At 54.5% G+C, this 19,848-nt stretch overlaps 1 protein-coding gene across 6 annotated transcripts in view; it reads right to left on the reverse strand.

Moving 5' to 3' along the window:
• Nucleotides 1–600: 600 nt before the first annotated feature.
• The window catches only part of PTPA (protein phosphatase 2 phosphatase activator), a 39,607-nt gene continuing 20,359 nt past the window's right edge, over nucleotides 601–19,848 (reverse strand). For all 6 annotated transcript variants that reach the window (XM_025359570.1, XM_025359571.1, XM_025359574.1 and 3 more), the window contains 6 exons: nucleotides 17,684–17,801; nucleotides 14,556–14,655; nucleotides 12,860–12,984; nucleotides 11,789–11,889; nucleotides 6,929–7,036; nucleotides 601–2,164 (listed from right to left, as the gene is read on the reverse strand). In XM_025359570.1, coding sequence (XP_025215355.1) covers nucleotides 2,087–2,164; nucleotides 6,929–7,036; nucleotides 11,789–11,889; nucleotides 12,860–12,984; nucleotides 14,556–14,655; nucleotides 17,684–17,801 — 630 coding nt within the window. In that variant the 3' untranslated portion in view covers nucleotides 601–2,086. The remainder of the gene's footprint in view (nucleotides 2,165–6,928; nucleotides 7,037–11,788; nucleotides 11,890–12,859; nucleotides 12,985–14,555; nucleotides 14,656–17,683; nucleotides 17,802–19,848) is intronic.

The following is a 19,848-nucleotide window of genomic DNA, read 5'->3' on the forward strand; positions in this document are numbered from 1 at the left end:
TGTTGAGGGGCTAAAGCTTTCCAGTCCGTGCAAGGCCTCTATGGGCAAGAGAAAGGTAAAGGACCCTTGTTCTCTGAGCAAGAGTGTCTTAAGGAAGTCTGGGGCACAGCAGCCTAAGACCCCCAACTCCAGCCCAGCAGGGACAGAAGGGGCAGAGAAGGGAGAATAGAGGGCCACCCCCTCATAAACCACAGGTGCATGTTCCACTGTCAAAGCCCATCCAAAGGCTCCCTGGCCAGCTTGGTGCTAAGCCGGGAGTCCAGAGGGGCCCCTTCACCAAGCACAGCTGCAGCAAACACCCAGGATATGCTATGTGCCAGGCCCTAACCTGAGAACTTCACATCTGCTGTCCACTCCTGGCAGTCACCCTGTTACTGTCCTCATTTTGTGAATGAGGAAGCTGGGGCTCAGAGGCTTCAGTAACTTACAACCTTGCAGCTGGGGCTGCAGACAGCTGGGATTTAAACCCAGGAAAGGTTCAACCCAAACTGAAACAGCTCAAGTCTCAGACACTGTGGCCTGAGGAAAGAGGACCTGATGGAGGTCAGTCATGCAGAGATGGGCTAAACATGTGACATGAAAAGACATACCTCACACAGGTGACAGGTGCAAAACAGAGGCTTTAATCCGAACAGCAATGAGGGTGCAAGGGGTTGGGAGCCCAAAGGGGGATGGGGGAGCCAGGAAGGGGTGTCTGGCCCTGGGAGAGAGGTGGACGCTGGGCCTCTTCTGAGAAACTGTCACTGACCTTTGGGACTCCTGACCCAGCCTCTGCCCAGATCATCACCGGATTCCAGGCCAAGCCCCTGTGTTGTGCTTCTCAGTGCTCCCCCTTCCCGAAGGGTGTGTGGACCCAGACACAGGAGGGGGCAGTGGAGAAGGGCAGGCCTGGGGGATGAGCCTGTAAGAGGCAGGCCCAGGAACAGCCCTAGGAGAAACCTCAATTGGTGGCCCTCAATGGGCCTGCCCAGCCCCCTCTGGGCCCATCCTCAGAGCCAAAGCCGGGGCTTGGGAGGCAGTCACTTACCTCACCCGATAAAGGCAATGGACAGTTCAGGGAGGTGGGAGGACAAGGCGTGGGACCGCTACCTTCTGGGCCCACCCACCACCCAGGGGAACAGGGAAGCAGGGCCCACGGTCCCAGGGTGAAACTCGCAGCAGTGCAAAGGTAGCAGAAGCGGCCGGGCCTAAGACTGCCAAAAGGAATCCAGGCTCTCCAGATACAATGGGCCCCAAGCCCCTTCCTGAGTTTCTGCCACCCCCCTCCCTGCCAGGGAAGGTTCTGGAAAGACGTGCCTCATCCCATCAGCTGGGCCCTCCCAGGAGCCCAGCACCTACCCAAAGGGCAGCTTCCATTGGCTATGCTACCCTTGGGGAGCGGGAGAGATGTGGCTACAGCCAGGAAACCCAGCAAAGTCAAGGGCTAGAGAACAGAAGAGCCAGGAGGAGGCGTGGACACAGGGGGCCTCAGGCCCAGGGGGCAGGGTGAAAAGGAGCCTGGGAGGGGCACCAGCCAGGACAGCTAAGGCCTCTCCACCACCCCACCCCACCCACCCTCACCCCAGCCCATGGCTGGCAGCCAGCCTCAGCTTCCAGCCCTAGCATAGATGGCCACCCCAGCACGGCCTGGGAAACTGACCTGTCCCTGCAAGGAGCAGCTCCAACCCTTAGAAAGGCATTGACTCCGGGAAAGGAAAAGCAATGGAAGCAGCAGGGTATCTCCCCTCCCCTCCCTGCAGTGCTGCAGAACAGCCCCTGCTCTCAAAACCAGACTGGACAGGAGCAAAGGGAGGAGAGGCCAGGAAGAGGAGAGGGTGGCCGAGTGTCCGGGCCCCAGACCCTCTCTTCTGGTCAGTCCAGCACAGGGGAGCTCAGGAAACCAGCTACACTTTGGTCACTTCTCCCAACTTGGGCCCTGAAGCCTTATGCTCCAAGCCCCCTCAAGCCCGTCTCACCACCTCACCCCAGTAAACAGCCTCTCATCAAACGGGACGAACAGAGGGAGGGGATGGGGAGGGGCCACTGCTGGGGTGGGGAAGGCAGGCACAGGAACTGTGGCCTGGGTGGCTCTTCGGCTCAGCCCCTCCTAGCCCGACGTGACAGGATGGATGGGCAGCAGGCTCCCGAACTTGAAGTGCTGGATCACAGGGAACTTCTCCAGGCACTGTGAGGAAGGAGCAGGTGAGCAGAGTGGTGAGGGCCACACCACACCCCTGCCGGGACCCCAACAACCGCAGCAGCTCCCAGGTGTCCATCCCAGGTCCAGGAAGTGGCCCCACTCCTTCTATCCCAAAATACCCACTCCACAACAATGAGACCCACGAGAGAGAGAGAGAAAAGGCAGCCCAAACCTACAAGGTAGAAACCAAGAAGAGGCAGCCAAGTGACATCACTTGGCTGAGAGAGGGAAGTTGGGAACCTGAGGTGAAAAGAACCCTCCTGATAACTGGGGATCCACCCCCAGCCCAGGTCCCGGTTCTAGAGAAGAGACATGGGGACATTTGAACATAAGCCTAAGAGGCTGAGGCCGGGCCCCAGAGCCTGTTTTCTCCAGTTTTCAGTTCTCTGGACTGAAAAAGGCATCTTGGCACTTCAGAGTGAGACAATAAGAAGCAGCTGACATTGAGTTCCCCCCACTCCTGGGCAATTCCCAGCAGCCTGTGTGGGGGGCAGGGGGAGAAAGAGTGCTGAACAGGGGAATGGCTGAGCAGGGGGGAGGCCCAACTCCCTGAGCCCAGCCCAGCCAGGCTCCTAGCAGAGAAGCAGAGCTGGAGAGCAAGTGACAGAGCCTGTCACAGAAACTAGGCTGGTCCACAGGCAGCCGACCCCAGCTTCCGGCTGCAGCTCCCACGACAGCACCCCCATGCCCGCCACACCTGGACACTAGCTCTCACAGGAGCTGCTGTGGGCATGCGAGGGTTGGATCTGCCAAGACTGACCAGGGCCTCCTCCCACACCTTTGGCCACAGAAACAATCAGAGTATGTTAGGCACCTCCTGGCTGGGGTGGAACAAGACTTATGGCCTCAGAGAGAGTAACAGTCTCACTCTGTGGCTGTGGTCTCAACCTCCAACTCACTTAGAGAGACAAAGGGGTGCTATGACTGGCCCAGGTTCCCTCTCCTCAAAAACCAGCTGTAGAACATAGGAGGAAGAGGCACGGGGGTGACGAGTGGGTCAAAGAGGCGCCAAGACAGGAGGGAAAGAAGGATGGAAACCAAGTTTATGGTGGAGTGGGGAGCAGAGCCCTGGCCACAGCGAGGATCCTGGCTCTGAGGCACAGAATGCGGGGAGCAGAGGGAGCGGGAGGTGGTCCCTGGGCAGGAGGGGGAGCAGCCGCAGATCCAGGCCAGAGGCCAAGGCAGCTGCCATGGTGCTTATGTCATCCGGGAAGTGGTCATAAGAGCTCTCCCACCCGCCAGGGCCCTGGAATTCCTGAAGGGGTCAAAGGTCAATCTCCCTCTAGCTCCCACAGGAGAAGTTGCAAGGCCAGAAGGGGTGGAGGCAGGGGTTCTTTCCATTCTGCCTACAGGACCCCAGAGTCAGCTCCCTCAGAGCCACAGGAGAGGCCAGGAGCTGGGCCAAGGAAGCCTAAGGCTCCAGGGCAGGAGGAGCCTCCCGCCCGGCCTTTCTCCCAGCAAGGCCCTCCCATGTACCTGGGTGGAGCAGCGGCTTCAGCCTGTCCCCTCTGACCTTCCAGCCAGAGGTGATTCAAGCTGGGGAAGGGACTCCCTGAGTTCTGACAAGGTCCTTCTGAAGGCAGCAACTGCACAGCCATGGCCCACAGGAAAAACAGGCCCCCCCAACCACACAAGGCCCCTGAGAGCACTTGGTTCTTCGGTCAGAAAAGCTGGGACAGTTAGACCCAAATCCTGAGGCCACCCACTGCCAGGCTGGTCAGACTTCTGTGGCAGCCCAGGAGGCTGACTTCCCTCAATCAACCAGTTCTGACTGAAGACCCAGCCTTCCTACGTACCCCTGGACTGCAAGACTGGCAGGCCTTGGAGGACCTCCCTAGGGTCTAAGAATTGGCCAGAGAAAGCAAGCCCTCTCCTTGGACCTCTGTGCAGACAAAATGCTAGCCCATGGGCCCTTCAGGACTAAGGGCTACTTGCTAGTAAGTTGCCAATAAGCCCTGAACACTGCAAAGACTTGGTGATTTTTTCTTTTTTTTCTTTCTCAAAGATGGAGTCTCGCTCTGTTGCCCAGGCTGGAGTGCAGTGGCACGATCTCGGCTCTCTGCAATCTCCACCTCCCAAATTCAAGTGATTCTCCTGCCTCAGCCTCCTGAGTAGCTGGAATTACAGGTGCGCATCATGATGCCAGGCTAACTTTTGTATTTTTAGTAGAGACAGTGTTTCACCATGTTGGCCAGGCTGGTCACGAACTCCTGACCTCAGGTGATCTACCTGCCTTGGCCTCCCAAAGTGCTGGGATTATAGATGTGAGCCACCGCACCCAGCCAGTGATCTTTTTTTTTTTTTTCTTTGAGATGGAGTCTCACTCTGTTGCCCAGGCTGGAGTGCAGCAGTATGATCTCGACTCACTGCAACCTCTGCCTCCCAGGTTCAAGCGATTCTCCCGTCTCAGCCTCCCAAGTAGGTGGGACCACAGGCATAAGCCACCACACCCAGCTAATTTTCATATTTTTAGTAAAAACGGCGTTTCACCATGTTGCCCAGGTTGGTCTCGAACTCCTGGCCTCAAGTGATTCACCCGCCTCAGCCTCTCAAAGTGCTGGGATTACAGGCGAAGACTTGATCTTTTTTTTTTTTTTTTTTTTGAGACAGTCTCACTCTGTCACTCAGGCTGGAGTGCAGTGGCATCATCTCAGCTCACTGCAAGCTCCACCTCCCAGGTTCATGCCATTCTCCTGCCTCAGCCTCCTGAGTAGCTGGGACTACAGGCATCTGCCACCACGCCTGGCTAATTTTTTATATTTTTAGTAGAGATGGGGTTTCACTGTGTTATCCAGGATGGTCTCAATCTCCTGATCTCGTGATCTGCCCGCCTCGGCCTCCCAAAGTGCTGGGATTACAGGCACGAGCCACCGCACCCGGCCTGACTTAAAGTCAGTGAGTTCCAGCGTCACCCTACACAGGAGCCTGTCCCCTTCCCCACACAGCGCCTGCCACAGGAAGGCCACTTTGTGATTACTAGAGAGCCCCTTGTCCTGAGCTGGTCATTTTCGGTGTCCTTGTGTTCGCCACCCTGTGGCTCAGACCCCACGGAGACCCCGACAGCCTGTGCACAGCGGACCATCCCTGTGTTCCTGCCACACCATTTTCAATCCAAATATGCTCCTCCCTCATCCTCTGTCAGCCCGGAGTTCTTTTGTCTCTGGAAGGGCAGGTAAGAGAAGGGGACAGGGTCTCTAACCCTATCCTTTGGGCCTTAGAGCCTGAGTCAAGAGAAGTTTACAGTCACTTGAATTAAGAGGCTTGTAGAGTACTTCAGGTACCAAGCAGGGAAGGCAGCCAGAGTCCTCTCTTTGGCACACAAGGGTTGGGGTCGGGAGGAGGCTGGAGGGCGCTGTGCACCTCTCATATGCTCAGACACCCTGAGCGGTGGGGGGGGGGGGGGGCACAGTAGAGGGAGAGGTCCCCACTGTGGGACAGGCGGGGGTGGGGTTGTCAGGAACACCAGGACACCAGAGGGCAGTGACCCACGGCAGAGGAGTGGAGAGCCGGGGGTGGCCAGCTGCGGCCGGAAGGAGCCTAGGCAGCTCCAGCCAACAGGCTCTCAGGCCTCTCAGATTAGAGGTATGTGGGTTGGAACCTAAACACAGGATGTGAGGTCCAGAGGAAGGGGACCAAAGGGGGAGGGGGCGGAAGGGAGAGAGGGCCGGGCCTGCTCAGTTCAAGCCTCGTTAACCCCTTCAGGACTGAGTGCAGGGAGCCAAGCCAACTGGAAGTATCTGTGCTCCCCCACCCCACTGGCCTCTGGCACCCTTCCCCATTGTCCCGCCACTGCTGATGGGATCCAGGAAGCTTTGGGTCCAATGAAGACCTGGAGCAACCCTTCCCAGAAGAGAAGGCTGGCCAGGAGTCAAGAGATGATGCCCACAGGACAGTGTCTGAGGCCATGAACTAGTCACCAGGACCAGCCTGAGGACAGAAAGAAGGGACTTTAGGGAACCATCAATCCAGGTGTGGAACTTCACATCCAGCCGTTCCCTGGCCAAGGTCAAGCAGTTCTAGAATTAGTCTTCCCAGGAAGTGGGAGGAGCTAGCAGAAGGGACAGGGTAGAAATAAAATGTCTCCTCCCCACTTGCAAGAGGGAAAAGGCCACCTCCTTGGCTGGAAGAACACTGCCAAGAGGGCAGGAGACACCCTCGGCTGCCTGCCAGCAGGGGGAGCTCCAGGAAACCTCGGCTCTCCTCTCCTCCGCATCTGATTTGAGAGCAGGGAAAACTATTTGCATCAAAATCCCTGAAGGGGTCCATAAAAATGCCAATTCCTGGCCTACTCTCAGACCTCCCACCAGTCAGCGATCATACACACTAACATTTGAAGGCAGCACTTTAGAGATGCCTCCAAAGGGTAAGACCCTTCCCAGGTATGCCATGGGAGAGCCAGACTCAGGCTGCCTAAGCCTCGAGGAGCCTTCGGCCACTTGACAAGGGAGAACAGAGGCCCCCATCACCCCAACTCCCCACGTAGCAGGTCCTTGCCTCAGCCTCCAAGCTCATCAGGACAGAGCTGGGCTGCAGCCTTTCAGGGCTGGGGTGGCTGGTGCTTCTCTGACTGCCCATGCCCCATACGGGAGATTCCAAGGCCCCAGGTATCAGAGGGGATGGCCTAAGATTCAGAGCAAAACAGTGGGGTAGGAGGAAGCAGGACCCCCAGGCCCCACATATTTTGCTTTGTCCCTAGCCCAGGACTAAGTGCGGCAGCAGGGACAGGCACACTGGCCAGCCCCCACTCACCTCGGCCTTATACATGCGGATGAGACCCTGGTTCACTTTGGACCAGGAAGGGACAGCGCTGATGTTCCACAGCTGGTTGGAGTGCTCTGCAAATGGGCCAGTCTTCATCTGAAAAAGAGAAGCCACAAGCTGAAGAGGCAGGGGCTGGCTGGGAGCTCATCCCTCCTCCCCTGCAGCAAAGTCACACCCATGCATGCATACACACACATACACACACACACACACATGCATACACACAGGCAACACACACGCAGACACTTGGGGACCAAGCTACAACATCTGCCTGGGGTGCAAACATACAAACAGGCATATGCAAGTGCCAGAGACAGGGTTCCCCCTTGGCCCTCAAGGCCTGCTAGGAAAATATAACATTCCATGCCCACCCACCCACAGCCACCCCTCTTTCTCCCACAGCCAAAAAAAAGGGGGCCTAATTCCTGTCGCCCACCAAATCCCGCAGCCTCAGGAAGATAAGATCTCCACCTGAGCTTCTGGTGTCATTCCTACCGACTCCCCAGGAGCCTCAGAGCACCTCTCCAGCACAGGGGTTCACTCGGGCTCAGATAAACAGCAGCAGCACCTTGACCCCACCCCTCCAGGCCCACCCCTTCTCCCCCAGGCCCCCCCTCACAGGACACGTGGTCTGCACCTGCCACCAGCAGAGCTAAAAGAGATGAGGAAAGGGTCAATTTGCAAGTGGACCGAGGTGGGTATGACCAAACCCAGGTATCCGACAGCCCTCTGCATGGCAGGCAGAGTGAGGGAAGAGAGGGCGGATGGGAGGCAGGGGTGCCTGAAGGAGCAGCCAGCCTGGCCTGGCCAGGAGGTGGGGAAGGGGTGGCCGCGACAGCAGCTGAAAGAGGCAGGCACAAGGACGGATCCATTCCTGGTCCTCCCTCTTGCCAAAGAGTCTGACCCTCCAGGAAGGAAGAGAAAGATTCTGCAGCCAGCATGAAGTTCCCATGACGTCAGAAACCACAGAAGGACGCCTGTGTGCCTGAGCATATCCCCCTGACACCACGAGTCCAGCACATTTGTATTTATTAACCAAGCAGTTCATAATTCCCCTCGACATATTCCCCCAGCTCATAGGCAGCATTTACAGGGGAACAGGGTTCTGCACCCCAGACCCATGCTGCAGAAGGAAGACTCTGCAAAGAGGCTGAGTCTGGCAAACAGAGACTTGGAAGGTTCCAGAAACATGCAGGTGTCAGGGGAGGCTGGGTTATCTGAAGGAGAAAAAATAAGCCAGAAACGCTCTCCAAAATGGGGCATCAGTTCACCACGAGGACCCTTAGGAGCCCCCACTCTTGAGCCATGGGCTGCCACCTGGTGACCCACTCCTGGCAGGCCTCTTACTTCTCTAGTAAGGGCACCTGTGACAAAACTTTTAAGATTTAAGTCAAAAAAAACTGTCATTTTACCCCTCATCTCCCTCCCCTGGCCCAGGTTCCCAAAAAGCCCATCCAAACACCGACGTTCAGGAGCAAGGACAACAGGCTCCTCCCTCCCCTCCCCTCCTCTCAGTCTCCACCACAGCCAAGCAAGAGCCTGAGGCAGTCGACAGAGACAAAGCCCACCCTGGTCCCTGGGGGCCTTGTCTTGGGCCACTTGCTTCACCCAAAATCATCCAAGGCTCGCTCCTCCAGGAGGGCAGCCAGGCACCCCCAGCCTACAGGGGCCTCACCTCCGGGGAGCTTTGTTTCAACTGCCCAGCTCAACTACACTCCACCCCCAGCCCCTCCCCTCCCCCTCCCCGCCCTACCCCGCCCCTTCCCCAGTCTGCAGGCTCCAGCCCGGTGCATACTTCCAGGCCCGGGAAAGCTTAGGAAGCATGGAGCTGTGTAACCAGTTTCACTCTCTGGACAGGGCCCTCTGAGCAAGCAACCAGGACGCACCCTGTCGGCTTCGTCTGCCAGGGGCCTGCCCGGCAAGGGCTCCGAGGCAAAGGCAGGCAGATGGGCACTGGAAGACAGACCCCCTGCCTCCTGGCCAGCGTCGCCCACCAGGGCCAAAGAACAGATCCTCAAAAGGCCTCTGGCAGAGCCAGAGCTGGGCCCATGTCCTGGAACTCCAGTGGCCCTGGGCCCCCACCCACAGAAAGGCCAGAGAGGTAGTTTATTTGGAGGGGCTGCAGGCTGCCCCCCAGGCCTTCAATGCCCAGGGTCTCCCTAAGTCCTTCAGAAGGAGACCCTGTAACTCTGGCAAAGAAAAACAGACGATGGGGGGAAAAAGGAATCGGGGCTGGAAGACAAAAAAAAAAAAAAAAAAATTAGCTCATTCTAGCCACAAAGGGAGAAGAGAAAGAACCAGAAGGAGCGAGCGAGCTGCAGCCCGCAGTGACCCCAGGGGAATCGTGTGAGTCAGAGCAGCCATATTGAGCAGGAAATTACTCACAGACGCTGCGTTCCTGCCTCTCCACTCCCCAGAGAATCGGCCTTTTGTAAATGGCTCCTCTGTCAGTAACTGGGGGGATGGGCGGGGGTGGGGAGGCTCTGCACAGCGCCTTCCTGTCAGCTCCTTCCCTTCCAGCTGAAATCTGATCCCTCCCTTCCCAAAACTCCAAATTTAGAAGCCAGATTGAAACTGAAATTCTTTTCCTGCCTGCCCTGGGCTCTTAAAGGCGCCAGGGCTGCATTTCCAGAGGCTGCAGAGGCCCTGCAAGGTGGGGTCCCTCACCTTGGATGCCCAAAGGTATCAGTGCGGTCTTGGCATGAGACCTAGAAAGGGCTGTACGATTCCATTCCCAAGTTCTAGGTGTTTTATTTAATCTCCCAGTTAAAAGAGCACCATGGTGAATCCAGGATCTCCAGAGGAAACATTGCCTCCTTCCCAACCAAGGTGTACAGAACTCTGTGCAAGCCTCCAGGTCCCGAGTGAGCTAGGCCAGGCCACTCACCAACTAGGGGCTGCAAAATGCTGCTCACTGCTCCGAGGTGGAAGAGGGTGGGCGCTCTGGAGAACCAACACAACCTGTGCTGCAACCAGCGGCCACGTGGCAAGATGGGCCCTTGCTGCAGCCACCTCAGCTCCTGGGCACACTCCTCCTAGCGCCCACTGTTGAACACCATGCCCAAGAGCCTAGACCCAAAGTGAAAACCCGGCCCTGTGGAGAAGGTGCAGAACAGCCAAAAACTCTAGGCACGCCCTCCCCTCCCTGTTCCTTCTGAGGCCTCAAATAAATGTAACCAAACCCTCTCCAAGTTCAATGTGCCTCTCCTGCCACCTAGTGGCTACTTTGAGATTTCCTCTAGTGGAGGAACTGGGTCCCAAACTTTGGAAAAGCTTTTGGGGTTTTTATACCAACATCATCAGCCAACCAACTAAAGACACAAACTTTTACCATGGAATCAATTCCCAAAATCCTGGAGGCCAGGCCTGGCCTGCCTCCTAGTTAGAATATAGACAGGGACCCAGAGGCCTGGCCAGCCGCCAGGGGGAGCCCAAACAGCTCAGCCTTTCAGTCACAGGCAAGAGCTCAAGTGTGGAATCTGCACCCTTCTTCCCACCCTGCTCCTCCAGCTTATCCTGAGGTCCCCCAGGGCTCCACAGACCCCCACATTCCACTCCACAGAGAGCAGCGCGTGACTGGCTTTCAAGGCAGTGAGCCAGGCTGCCCCCGAGTCCTCCCGACCTTGGGCCTGCCACACTGCTGAGGGCAGCAGATCTCCGGGAATGAAGCGGTGGCCGCCCAGCCATCAGGCCCGGCTCCATTTGCTGACTTGGAAAAAATGTGTCATTCCCCTCTGGCCCCTGGAGTTTGGCAGAAGCCTGAGCCGAATGTTGACCAGGAAGAGCTTGGAGCCAAGGCTGCTGGTTATAACCCAGCTTTCTCCACCTCTTCGGGGGCTCGGAATACACAGCCCGGACAGACAGCAGCCCCCATGGCCAGCGTCCACAGGCCTGCTAAGGACCTCACTGAGGCAGCAGACATCCGTGCTGGTGTCAGGAAAGGAACTGAGGAGGAATAGAACTCTCAAACCCTCTCCAGATAGCAGAGCTAGGGTACCCTTTGGAAATTGGGGCACGGGGATGGCAGGGAGGATGAAAAGTCCTAACATCTCCCTGAAGAGAGGTCCAGAGAGCACAGGGTCCCCAGCTTTCCTGTGCAGTCACCTGGCAAGTGTGTTTAGATGCAGGTTCCTGGCTCTTGTCCCCTAAGATTCTGATGCAGTAAGTTGGGATGGGGGGCCCAGGAATGTGCATTTTAACAAACACCCTAGGAGATCTTGCACAAGTGGTCCAGGGCCCACTATAAGGAATCCTGCCTTGGTAAGACAAGAACTTCCAGTTCCAGAGCCCAGCCATGGGGCTGGCTGTCCAGTGACTGCCACGACAGGCCAGGCCTGCATACTCCCACACTGGCACTTTGCTCGGGCCCACGTCCTCAGGCACTGACAGAGATGTGTCCCTTCGACAGAAAAGCTGTCTGTGCCAGAGGTTCGCTCCATCTCCTCTGGTGGTTTCATTTTACACACCCACAAGCACATGGTTCTACAGACCCTTGTGGGGCTCCACTGAAAGATGCTGACCCTCCCCCACAAATCTCCCCCACCCTGACCCTTTCAGACCTGCTGCAGCAGTCACCAAGGCCAGTTAGTGACCAAGTCTTAGACCCTCATCTTGAGACTCCTGTGGTGTTCAGGAGAAACTGAAGGAGAACTGGGCAGAGGCCCTGACAGCAGCGGCTGACTCTTTCAGGAGAGGCCCAGTGGTGCTTCCTTTTCAATAACCCACTCCAGCCGGCCCTGCCATTTTGGGCAGCAGCTCTGGCTCTTCTGATCCACTGTAAAGCCACCATCCTCGGTTCATCTAAGCCTGGAGGCAGCCATGGGCTTCTCTCTCACCCCTCCTCCTCACCTCGGTGATAAACAGGATACATTCCAGGAACATGTAGTCCTTGTGGTTCTCATTCACCGCCTTCTCATCCACAAAGTGTCTGGGCTCCAGGTATGGGTGGTCTGGGAAGAGGAATGGGCCCCAGGGTTCAGAACCAGGCCCCACCACTACCTGGGCAACCCGGCCCAGCAGTCACACCCACCCAAGGGCCTCAGTCCTGCCCATGGTGCCCTCAACACCTCACCTTGAAGGAGCAATAAATGGCTCTGGGTTTGTGTATTCTAATGTGCTAAGCTCTAGCTGCATGGCATTGGACGCATGACTTCAGCCTGCCAAGGTTCAGTTTCCTCACCTGGACAGTGGGGACGAGAACAGCACCTCCTCCCAGGGGCCATGACAATAATTACCACGCCTACAGCACGCAGTATGGTGCCTGGTGCAGGTGCCAGTCAACAGAGCTGGCCTCATGCTGGCAGACCATTCACAGGTTCACTGAGAAGATTCAGGGAGGCAATGCACCTGAGGCCACAACTAATGGTCATTTATGAATATCATTCTGTAGGCAGTTCACTCTTCATCAAAATAGAGATGATCACCCACCCCCATCCTGAAAACCAGCTTCAAGAGTGGGGGAGTCACCAGAGCAGGCCCACCGCCCAGCACTTGGCGGCTGCTCCCTAACGGGCCGCTTTGCACACAGCTTGATAATAACAGTGGATGACGCTGGTCACCAAATCAAAAGGGTCCCTCGTTTTCAACATAAAACCCCACAGCTGCTGCCAGGAGCTGGGGCGCATTTCACACCAGTCCATTATGTGCCAGGCATGCGCCCTTGCTCCAGCCCATGTCACTTCCCATTATCTTGGCGGCGCTTGGCCTCCGCCTCCCCCAGCCCACCGCACGGGCTCTCACAGCAGAAGGCCGACAGCAAACAGCCTCCCTCAATAGCTGGTCTAATGCCCTGCTTTCCAAGCTGACACTGTCTGCCCTGGGCAGGAAGAAGGGAAGGAGGGAGCGCAGGAGGGGCAGGGGAGGGCCACAGAACGCAGACTTGGCTGGGGGTGGAGGGATAGGCGCCTCCTGCTCCAGTACCTATCAGCTGTGAACTGCCCCAGATGAAGGGCAGAAACTGGAAGTCATCCAGACCCCACACTCCCTGGCTGCCGGCTGGCTCCATCCTGTATGTTTTCTGGAGTTTCCGCATAACCTCAAGGTACCTGCACAGGAGGGCAGGGAAAGGGAAGGTAGCAAAAAGTAAAAAGACAGTCTCACCCTTTTGGCCACTGGGAGCACAAGGAGGCCCCCAAAATAACCACTGAAGAGTGTAACTGGTCTCAATTTCAATAATGTAGCTTCATTTCCCCCAACAAACACTCAGCCATCTTTTGGCTCAGGAAAGGGAAAAAAATCACTGATTAGGGGCCCAGGCGCGGTGGCTCACGCCTATAATCCCAGCACTTTGGGAGGCCGAGGCAGGCGGATCACAAGATCAGGAGATCGAGACTATCCTGGCTAACACGGTGAAACCCATTCTCTACTAAAAACACAAAAAATCAGCCAGGTATGGTGGTGGGCACCTGTAGTCTCAGCTACTCTGGAGGTTGAGGCAGGAGAACGGCATGAACCCAGGAGGCAGAGCTTGCTGTGAGCCGAGATCTTGCCACTGCACTCCAGCCTGGGCGACAGAGCGAGACTCTGTCTCAAAAAAAATAAAAAATAAAAAACAAAAATCACTGATTAGGAAGGTGGGTTTTGGTGCCATCAACTCCTGACAACTTGTAAAGCCCTGGGCAGGGCCTCAGCCTCTCCAGCCTCAGTCGGCCTGTCTGAAAGCTGACATAAGTCCCAGCAGGTTATCTCCTAGGTTCTTCTGGTTCCAACCTTCACTTTTATCAGAGGCTGCATATCAGCCACCCATGGAGCATTGAGCACTGCTCCTGGGCTCCATCACAGGCCTGCCGCAGCAGCACAGCTAGACTGGGGCCCACAATGGGGATTTGAAGAGCTCTGGGTAACTGATCCACATCAGTGCTGCCCAGTGACTAGCTTGGGTGGTGCGGGGCAGCAAGTCAGAGTCTGACTACCAGCATTCAGCTGGCGTAAACCCAGTGAAGACACCAGATAGTTCTGTGCCTCAGTTTCCTCATATGTAAAATGGAAATAACAGTTGCTATTTCACAGGGTTGTTGTAAGAATTAATGAGTTATACATAAAGTGCTTAGAATTCTTCCTCCACATGGTCAACACCGTGTGGGCACTGGCAAATATTATGTGACAATTCTTTTTTTTTGAGACAGAGTCTCACTCTGTCACCCAGGCTGGAGTGCAGTGGCATGATCTCAGCTCACTGCAACCTCCGTTTCCTGGGTTCAAGCAATTCTCCTGCCTCAGCCTTCAGAGTAGCTGGAATTACAAGCCAGTGCCACCATACCCAGCTGATTCTTGTATTTTTAGTACAGACGGGGTTTCACCATGTTGGTCAGACTGGTGTCGAACACCTGACCTTGTGATCCGCCTGCCTGGGCTCCCCAAAGTGCTGGGATTATAGGCGTGAACCACCGCGCCCGGCCTACGTGACAATTCTTTCACTTGTTTTTACTTGAAGGTTAATTTGAACCTGTTGGAAAAAAGCCTTGGACACTCTACCCACAGCCACAGCTTGATTAGGACAGGACAAGAGAACCATGAACCACTCAGGAGAACCCTACAGCACCCCATTTCCCAGTCTGAGGAGGAAAGAGATGGCCCCTCACGCCCCCTCCTCCAACCCTCCTGTCCTTTCTCTCACCGATTGAACACCTTGAAGACAATAGCTATTTGGTCATCCACCCGGAGCACCCCAATCTTGCAGAGACAGCAGAGGAAAGCAGCAAAGGCTGCCTCATGCCCTGGAGGAGAAAAAACAACCAACGGTGACAGTCGTCCAGGTAAAGGACTGGGATTGTTTTAGTCTCCCAGAGTCCAAATCACTGATAAGTGCCCCTCTGAGGTAGGTGGTCAACGTGGAGACAACGAGACCTCTTCCCCATTCAGAAAGATATGCTAGGTCCTTTCCTTTCAAGAACTATAATACTGGCCGGGTATGGTGGCTCATGCCTGTAATCCCAGCACTTCAGGAGGCTGAGGCAGGCAGATTGCTTGAGCTCAGGAGTTCGAGATTAGCCTGGCCAACATGGCAAAACTCTTTGTCTCTACAAAAAATACAAAAATTAGCCAGACATGGTGGCATGTGCCTGTGGTCCCAACTACTCAGGAGGCTGAGATGGAGGATCACGTGAGCCCAGGAGGTTGAGGCTGCAGTGAGCCATGATAAGGCCACTGCACTCCAGCCTGGGCAACAAAGTGAGACTGTCTCAAAAAAAAAAAAAAAAAGAAAGAAAAGAAAAAAAAGAACTACCAGTACTATAATTCTACTCCTAAAAGACCCGGGCTGGACATTTAAATTTCATCATGTAGGCTTAACTCACTGAGCAATTCCACCATATTTACTGAGCACCTACTATGTAAGCAGTCACCGTCCATGTTACACACTAGGAGACAGTGACAAGTAAGTCCCTGCCCTCAAAAAATTTATGATCTATCAGGGACAACAGACATTATAAATATACAGTCACTACTATGATTCCAGCTCTGAAGGAGAAAGACAGGGTGCTAACTGGAGGATATCACAGGAGGACCCTGACATAAGGGTTCAAGGTTTCCCCTAAGGAAGTAACATCTAACCTGAAATCTGAAAGATGTGAGTTGGCAAGGCAAAGGGAGTGAGGGAAGCAAGAAATGCATTCTAGCCAAAAGGAATAGCATGTGCATAGGCCTTGAGGCAAGAAAAAGCTTCATCTGTTTGAGGAACCCTAAGGAGGCCAGTATGTCGAAGGCAGTGAGAGCAAGGGAGAACGTGTGTGATGACAGGAGGCTACAGGTCACATGGGCCTTGTGGCCATCAGAAAGAGCTCAGACTTTACCCTAAGAGCAATAGGGAGTCACTGCAGGCTTCTAAGCAGGGAACACATGATCAGATTACAGGGTGAAAAAGCACCCTCCTGCCTTTCCCAGTCATATCAAACAGCAACGGTCTACACTATAGGAACTACTCACTGGACTGTGATTGAATCCCATTGTTCACAGTGTCACACAAAACCTATCTGGAAGGAGGTGAGAAGAGAATGTGTCAGAGAATACTTCTGTCCTGTCTCTGGAGGACAAAGACCCCTCCAGGGCCTGGAAGCTTGTGAGCTCAGTTTCCTTCCCCTGCCACAGTTTCCAATTATGACCAGCCATGGCCCAGGCTCCCATTGTTCAGGGGTTCGAATGCAGCTGGGGCACCAACCCCTGCTGACTTGGCCAGTCTTCCCTCTTTGATCTTTTCCCTGCTGGTCTTAGTCAAAGCCCCACCCAGTCCAAGAGGGCCCTTCTCCAGGGCCTGCCTCTGTGGCCGGGGCTCCCTCTTGTAGATCACATTCCCCAGACAAGGGGAGGGCTGAGCGGTGCTCCCATTTGCCTGCTGCAGGGAAGAAGGAAAGGTGGGCCCTTACCAAAGCAGAGGTCCTCCTTAGCTACACAGGCCATGCCCTGACCTAGAGAATGCCTCCCTTTTATATTTTCGAGAGATGGGGTCTCAGCATGGTGGCTCACACCTATAATCCAAGCACTTTGGGAGGCTGAGGTGGGAGAACAGCTTGAGCTCAGGAGTTCAAGACCAGTCTGGGCAACATGGCAAAAACCCTTCTCTATAAAAACTACAAAACAATCAGCCAGGCGTGGTGGCTCACGCCTGTAATCCCAGTCCCAGCACTTTGGGAGGCCAAGGCGGGTGGAGAAGTAACCTCACCAGAGGTCAGGAGTTCGAGACCAGCCTGGCCAACATGGTGAAACCCCGTCTCTACTAAAAACACTAAAATTAGACAGGTATGGTGGCATGTGCCTGTAGTCCCGGCAGAAGAATCGCTTGAACCCAGGAAGTGGAGATTGCAGTGAGCCAAGATCGTGCCACTGCACTCCAGCCTGGGCAACAGAGTGGGACTCTGTCTCAAAAAAAATAAATAAATAAATTGCCAGGCTGGTGGTGCACACCTGTAGTCCCAGGTACTGGGGAGTGGGGAGATGCAGAGGCAGGAGGATCACTTGGGCCTAGGAGGTCAAGGCTGCAGTGGGCCAAGATCACATCACTATACTGCAGCCTAGGTGACATGGCAAGACTCTGTCTCAAAAAATATGTATATAAATAAAACTAACTTAAAATAAATTTTTAAAAAAGAGATGGAGTCTCACTACATTGTCTAGGCTGGTCTTAAACTCCTGAGCTCGGGCAATCCTCCCCGTCGGCCTCCCAAAGTGCTGGGATTACAGGCGCGCACCACAGCACCTGTCCACACTTCCCTTTTAAGGTGCCCACACGCTCCCTCTCCTCAAAGTCCAAGTCCGCTTGGCTTACATGGACCACAGAACCAAAGAGCTCAAGAGCACAGAGAATGTGGCTAAGAGACAAAGGGTGCAAGGGAGAGGGTGTGCCACGACACTGCAGAGGCCACCAAGAAGCGTTCCCATTTCTCAAAGCTTCAGTAAGCTGCTGCCTTGACATACAGTAAGTGCTCAATTAATAATTATTATTTTGGTGATGATGAGTTGCTCAGAGACCATTTTCACAAGAACAGAAAGCAGCGCTGCGTGAGCACCATGCACAGGGCATCAGCTCCCCCTGGTGGACTACAGCAGAGCCACAGCATCCGGGCCTCCCTGCATGCCTACGCCCTCCCTGCCCATGAAACCATCCTGCACCCCAGCTGGCCCCAATAGGCTGCAGGTGCTTGGCAAATTCTTGATTGCCCTTGCTTGCTCAGAGGGCCCCGAGACCACCTGAAGCCCAAAAAAGAAAGCAGTGAAGCTAGATAAGTACAGAGTCCCACAAGCAGCAGATACCTGTGCCGTAGTCAATGCGCGTGGAGTTCCCCACTGACTCCTTTAGGTAAACAGCCACCTCAGGCACAGCAGCTGCCAGATGGGTGGGGACCACTGTGGCCACCAAGTTTTCTGCTTCCTGGTAACACAAGAGACACAAAGTGGTGGCAGCACATTAAGCAGCATCCCAGTGGGCAGGTGCCCAGGGGCAGCACCTGACTGGGGGCCCACGCTGCCATGCCAGGCCAGCCTGGTTCCCTGTTCTGACGGGCCACAGAAGGAAGGGGAGGGACAGCATTTATTATTCTACAGCAGAAGACTACCCAGGCAGCTTATCATCGACTGATTCTTCCAAGGCACAGGGGTCTGGGGCAAGACAGGAGGAATCTGGAAAAAAGCCTCAATCCTCCCATGTGGTAAATCACTGGAGCCCCACAGAGACTCTGGTAGGTCGGTGCTATGATTCCCACACAGGCCACCTTCCTAAGAGCTTGTGTCATGTGCCATTAAAAGACATGCAGAAGAATGTTCACAGCAGCATTGTTTAGAGTAGCCAAAAGGTGAAAATGCAATGAAAATGTCCATCGACAGTGAAATGAATAAAGTGTGGTATAGTCATACAATAGAACACTACACAGCAAAGAAAAAGACTTACAGCTAGACACGAAAACATGGATGAATCTCAGACATGACATTGAGCAAAAGAAGCCAGAGAGTTATACGAAGTTCAGAAACATGGAAAAAAATCAATTTATGGAATAGAAATCAGAATAATCTGAGCTATATCAATTGGGAAGGGGAGCACTCCAGCTGGAATGTTCTATTGCTTTGCATGAGTGGTGACTCCATGGGTAAAAAACTTGGCATGAGTAAGCCGTACAGCAATAATTTGTCAGCTTTAATATATAACTTAAGGTTGGGCACAGTGGCTCACACCTGTAATCCCAACACTTCAGGAGGCCAAGGTGGGCAGATCACCTGAGGCCAGGATTTCGAGACCAGCCTGGCCAACATGATGAAACCCCATCTCTACTAAAAATACAAAAATTAGCCGGGGTGGTGGCGCATGCTGTAGTCCCAGCAACTTGGGAGGGTGAGGCAGGAGGATTGCTTGAGCCCAGGAGGTCAAGGCTGCAGGGAGCTACACTCCAGCCTGAGCAACAGAAAAGAAAAAAAAAGACCATGTACCATCTTAAGAGTCCAGAGGCAGGCCCAGGCCTCTCTTGGGAACAGCACTTCACTGGGTCCTGAGTCCTCCCCTCTGCTCTATGTGAAAATATTGGGCCAGGCCGGGCGCGGTGGCTCAAGCCTGTAATCCCAGCACTTTGGGAGGCCGAGACGGGCGGATCACGAGGTCAGGAGATCGAGACCATCCTGGCTGACACGGTGAAACCCCGTCTCTACTAAAAAATACAAAAAAAAACTTAGCCGGGCGAGGTGGCGGGCGCCTGTAGTCCCAGCTACTCGGGAGGCTGAGGCAGGAGAATGGCGTAAACCCAGGAGGTGGAGCTTGCAGTGAGCTGAGATCCGGCCACTGCACTCCAGCCTGGGCAACAGAGCGAGACTCCGTCTCAAAAAAAAAAAAAAAAAAAAAGAAAATATTGGGCCAGAGCAATTAGGATCCAAATTTCCTTAAGCTCAGTTGTAGACAACTGGCATGACAATCTCCTGGAAAGCTGGTGAAAATCCAGATTCCCAGTCCCTACCCAGACCTGTAGACTCTGCTTTTCTAGACAGGGTCTGAGATCCTGCATTTTTATTTTATTTTTGTTTGTTTTGAACAGGTAACACCTTCATAAGATTCAAAAATAAAAACATCAGTAGGGGATCAGTTCAATAGACTAGTCCATCTACACCATGGAGTACGCAGCTAGCATTCCAAGCGGGTGTGCAATGGCTCCATCATAGCTCAGTGCATCCTCAAACTCCAGAGCTCAAGTCATTCTCCTGCTTCAGCCACCCAAGTAGCTGAAACCAAAGGCATGCACCACCATTTCTTACTTTTTGCAGAAATGGGGTTTTGCTATGTTGCCTAGCCTACTCACAAACTCCTGGGCTCTAGTGATCCTCCCACCTAAACCTCCCCGAATTCTGAGATTACATGCATAAGCCACCATGCCCAGCTATTAAAAAAATTCCTTTTCTGGGGCCAGGCACAGTGGCTCACACCTGTAATCCCAGCAATT

The sequence above is a fragment of the Theropithecus gelada genome, chromosome 15 (assembly GCF_003255815.1).
Source record: "Theropithecus gelada isolate Dixy chromosome 15, Tgel_1.0, whole genome shotgun sequence".
Taxonomy (NCBI): domain Eukaryota; kingdom Metazoa; phylum Chordata; class Mammalia; order Primates; family Cercopithecidae; genus Theropithecus; species Theropithecus gelada.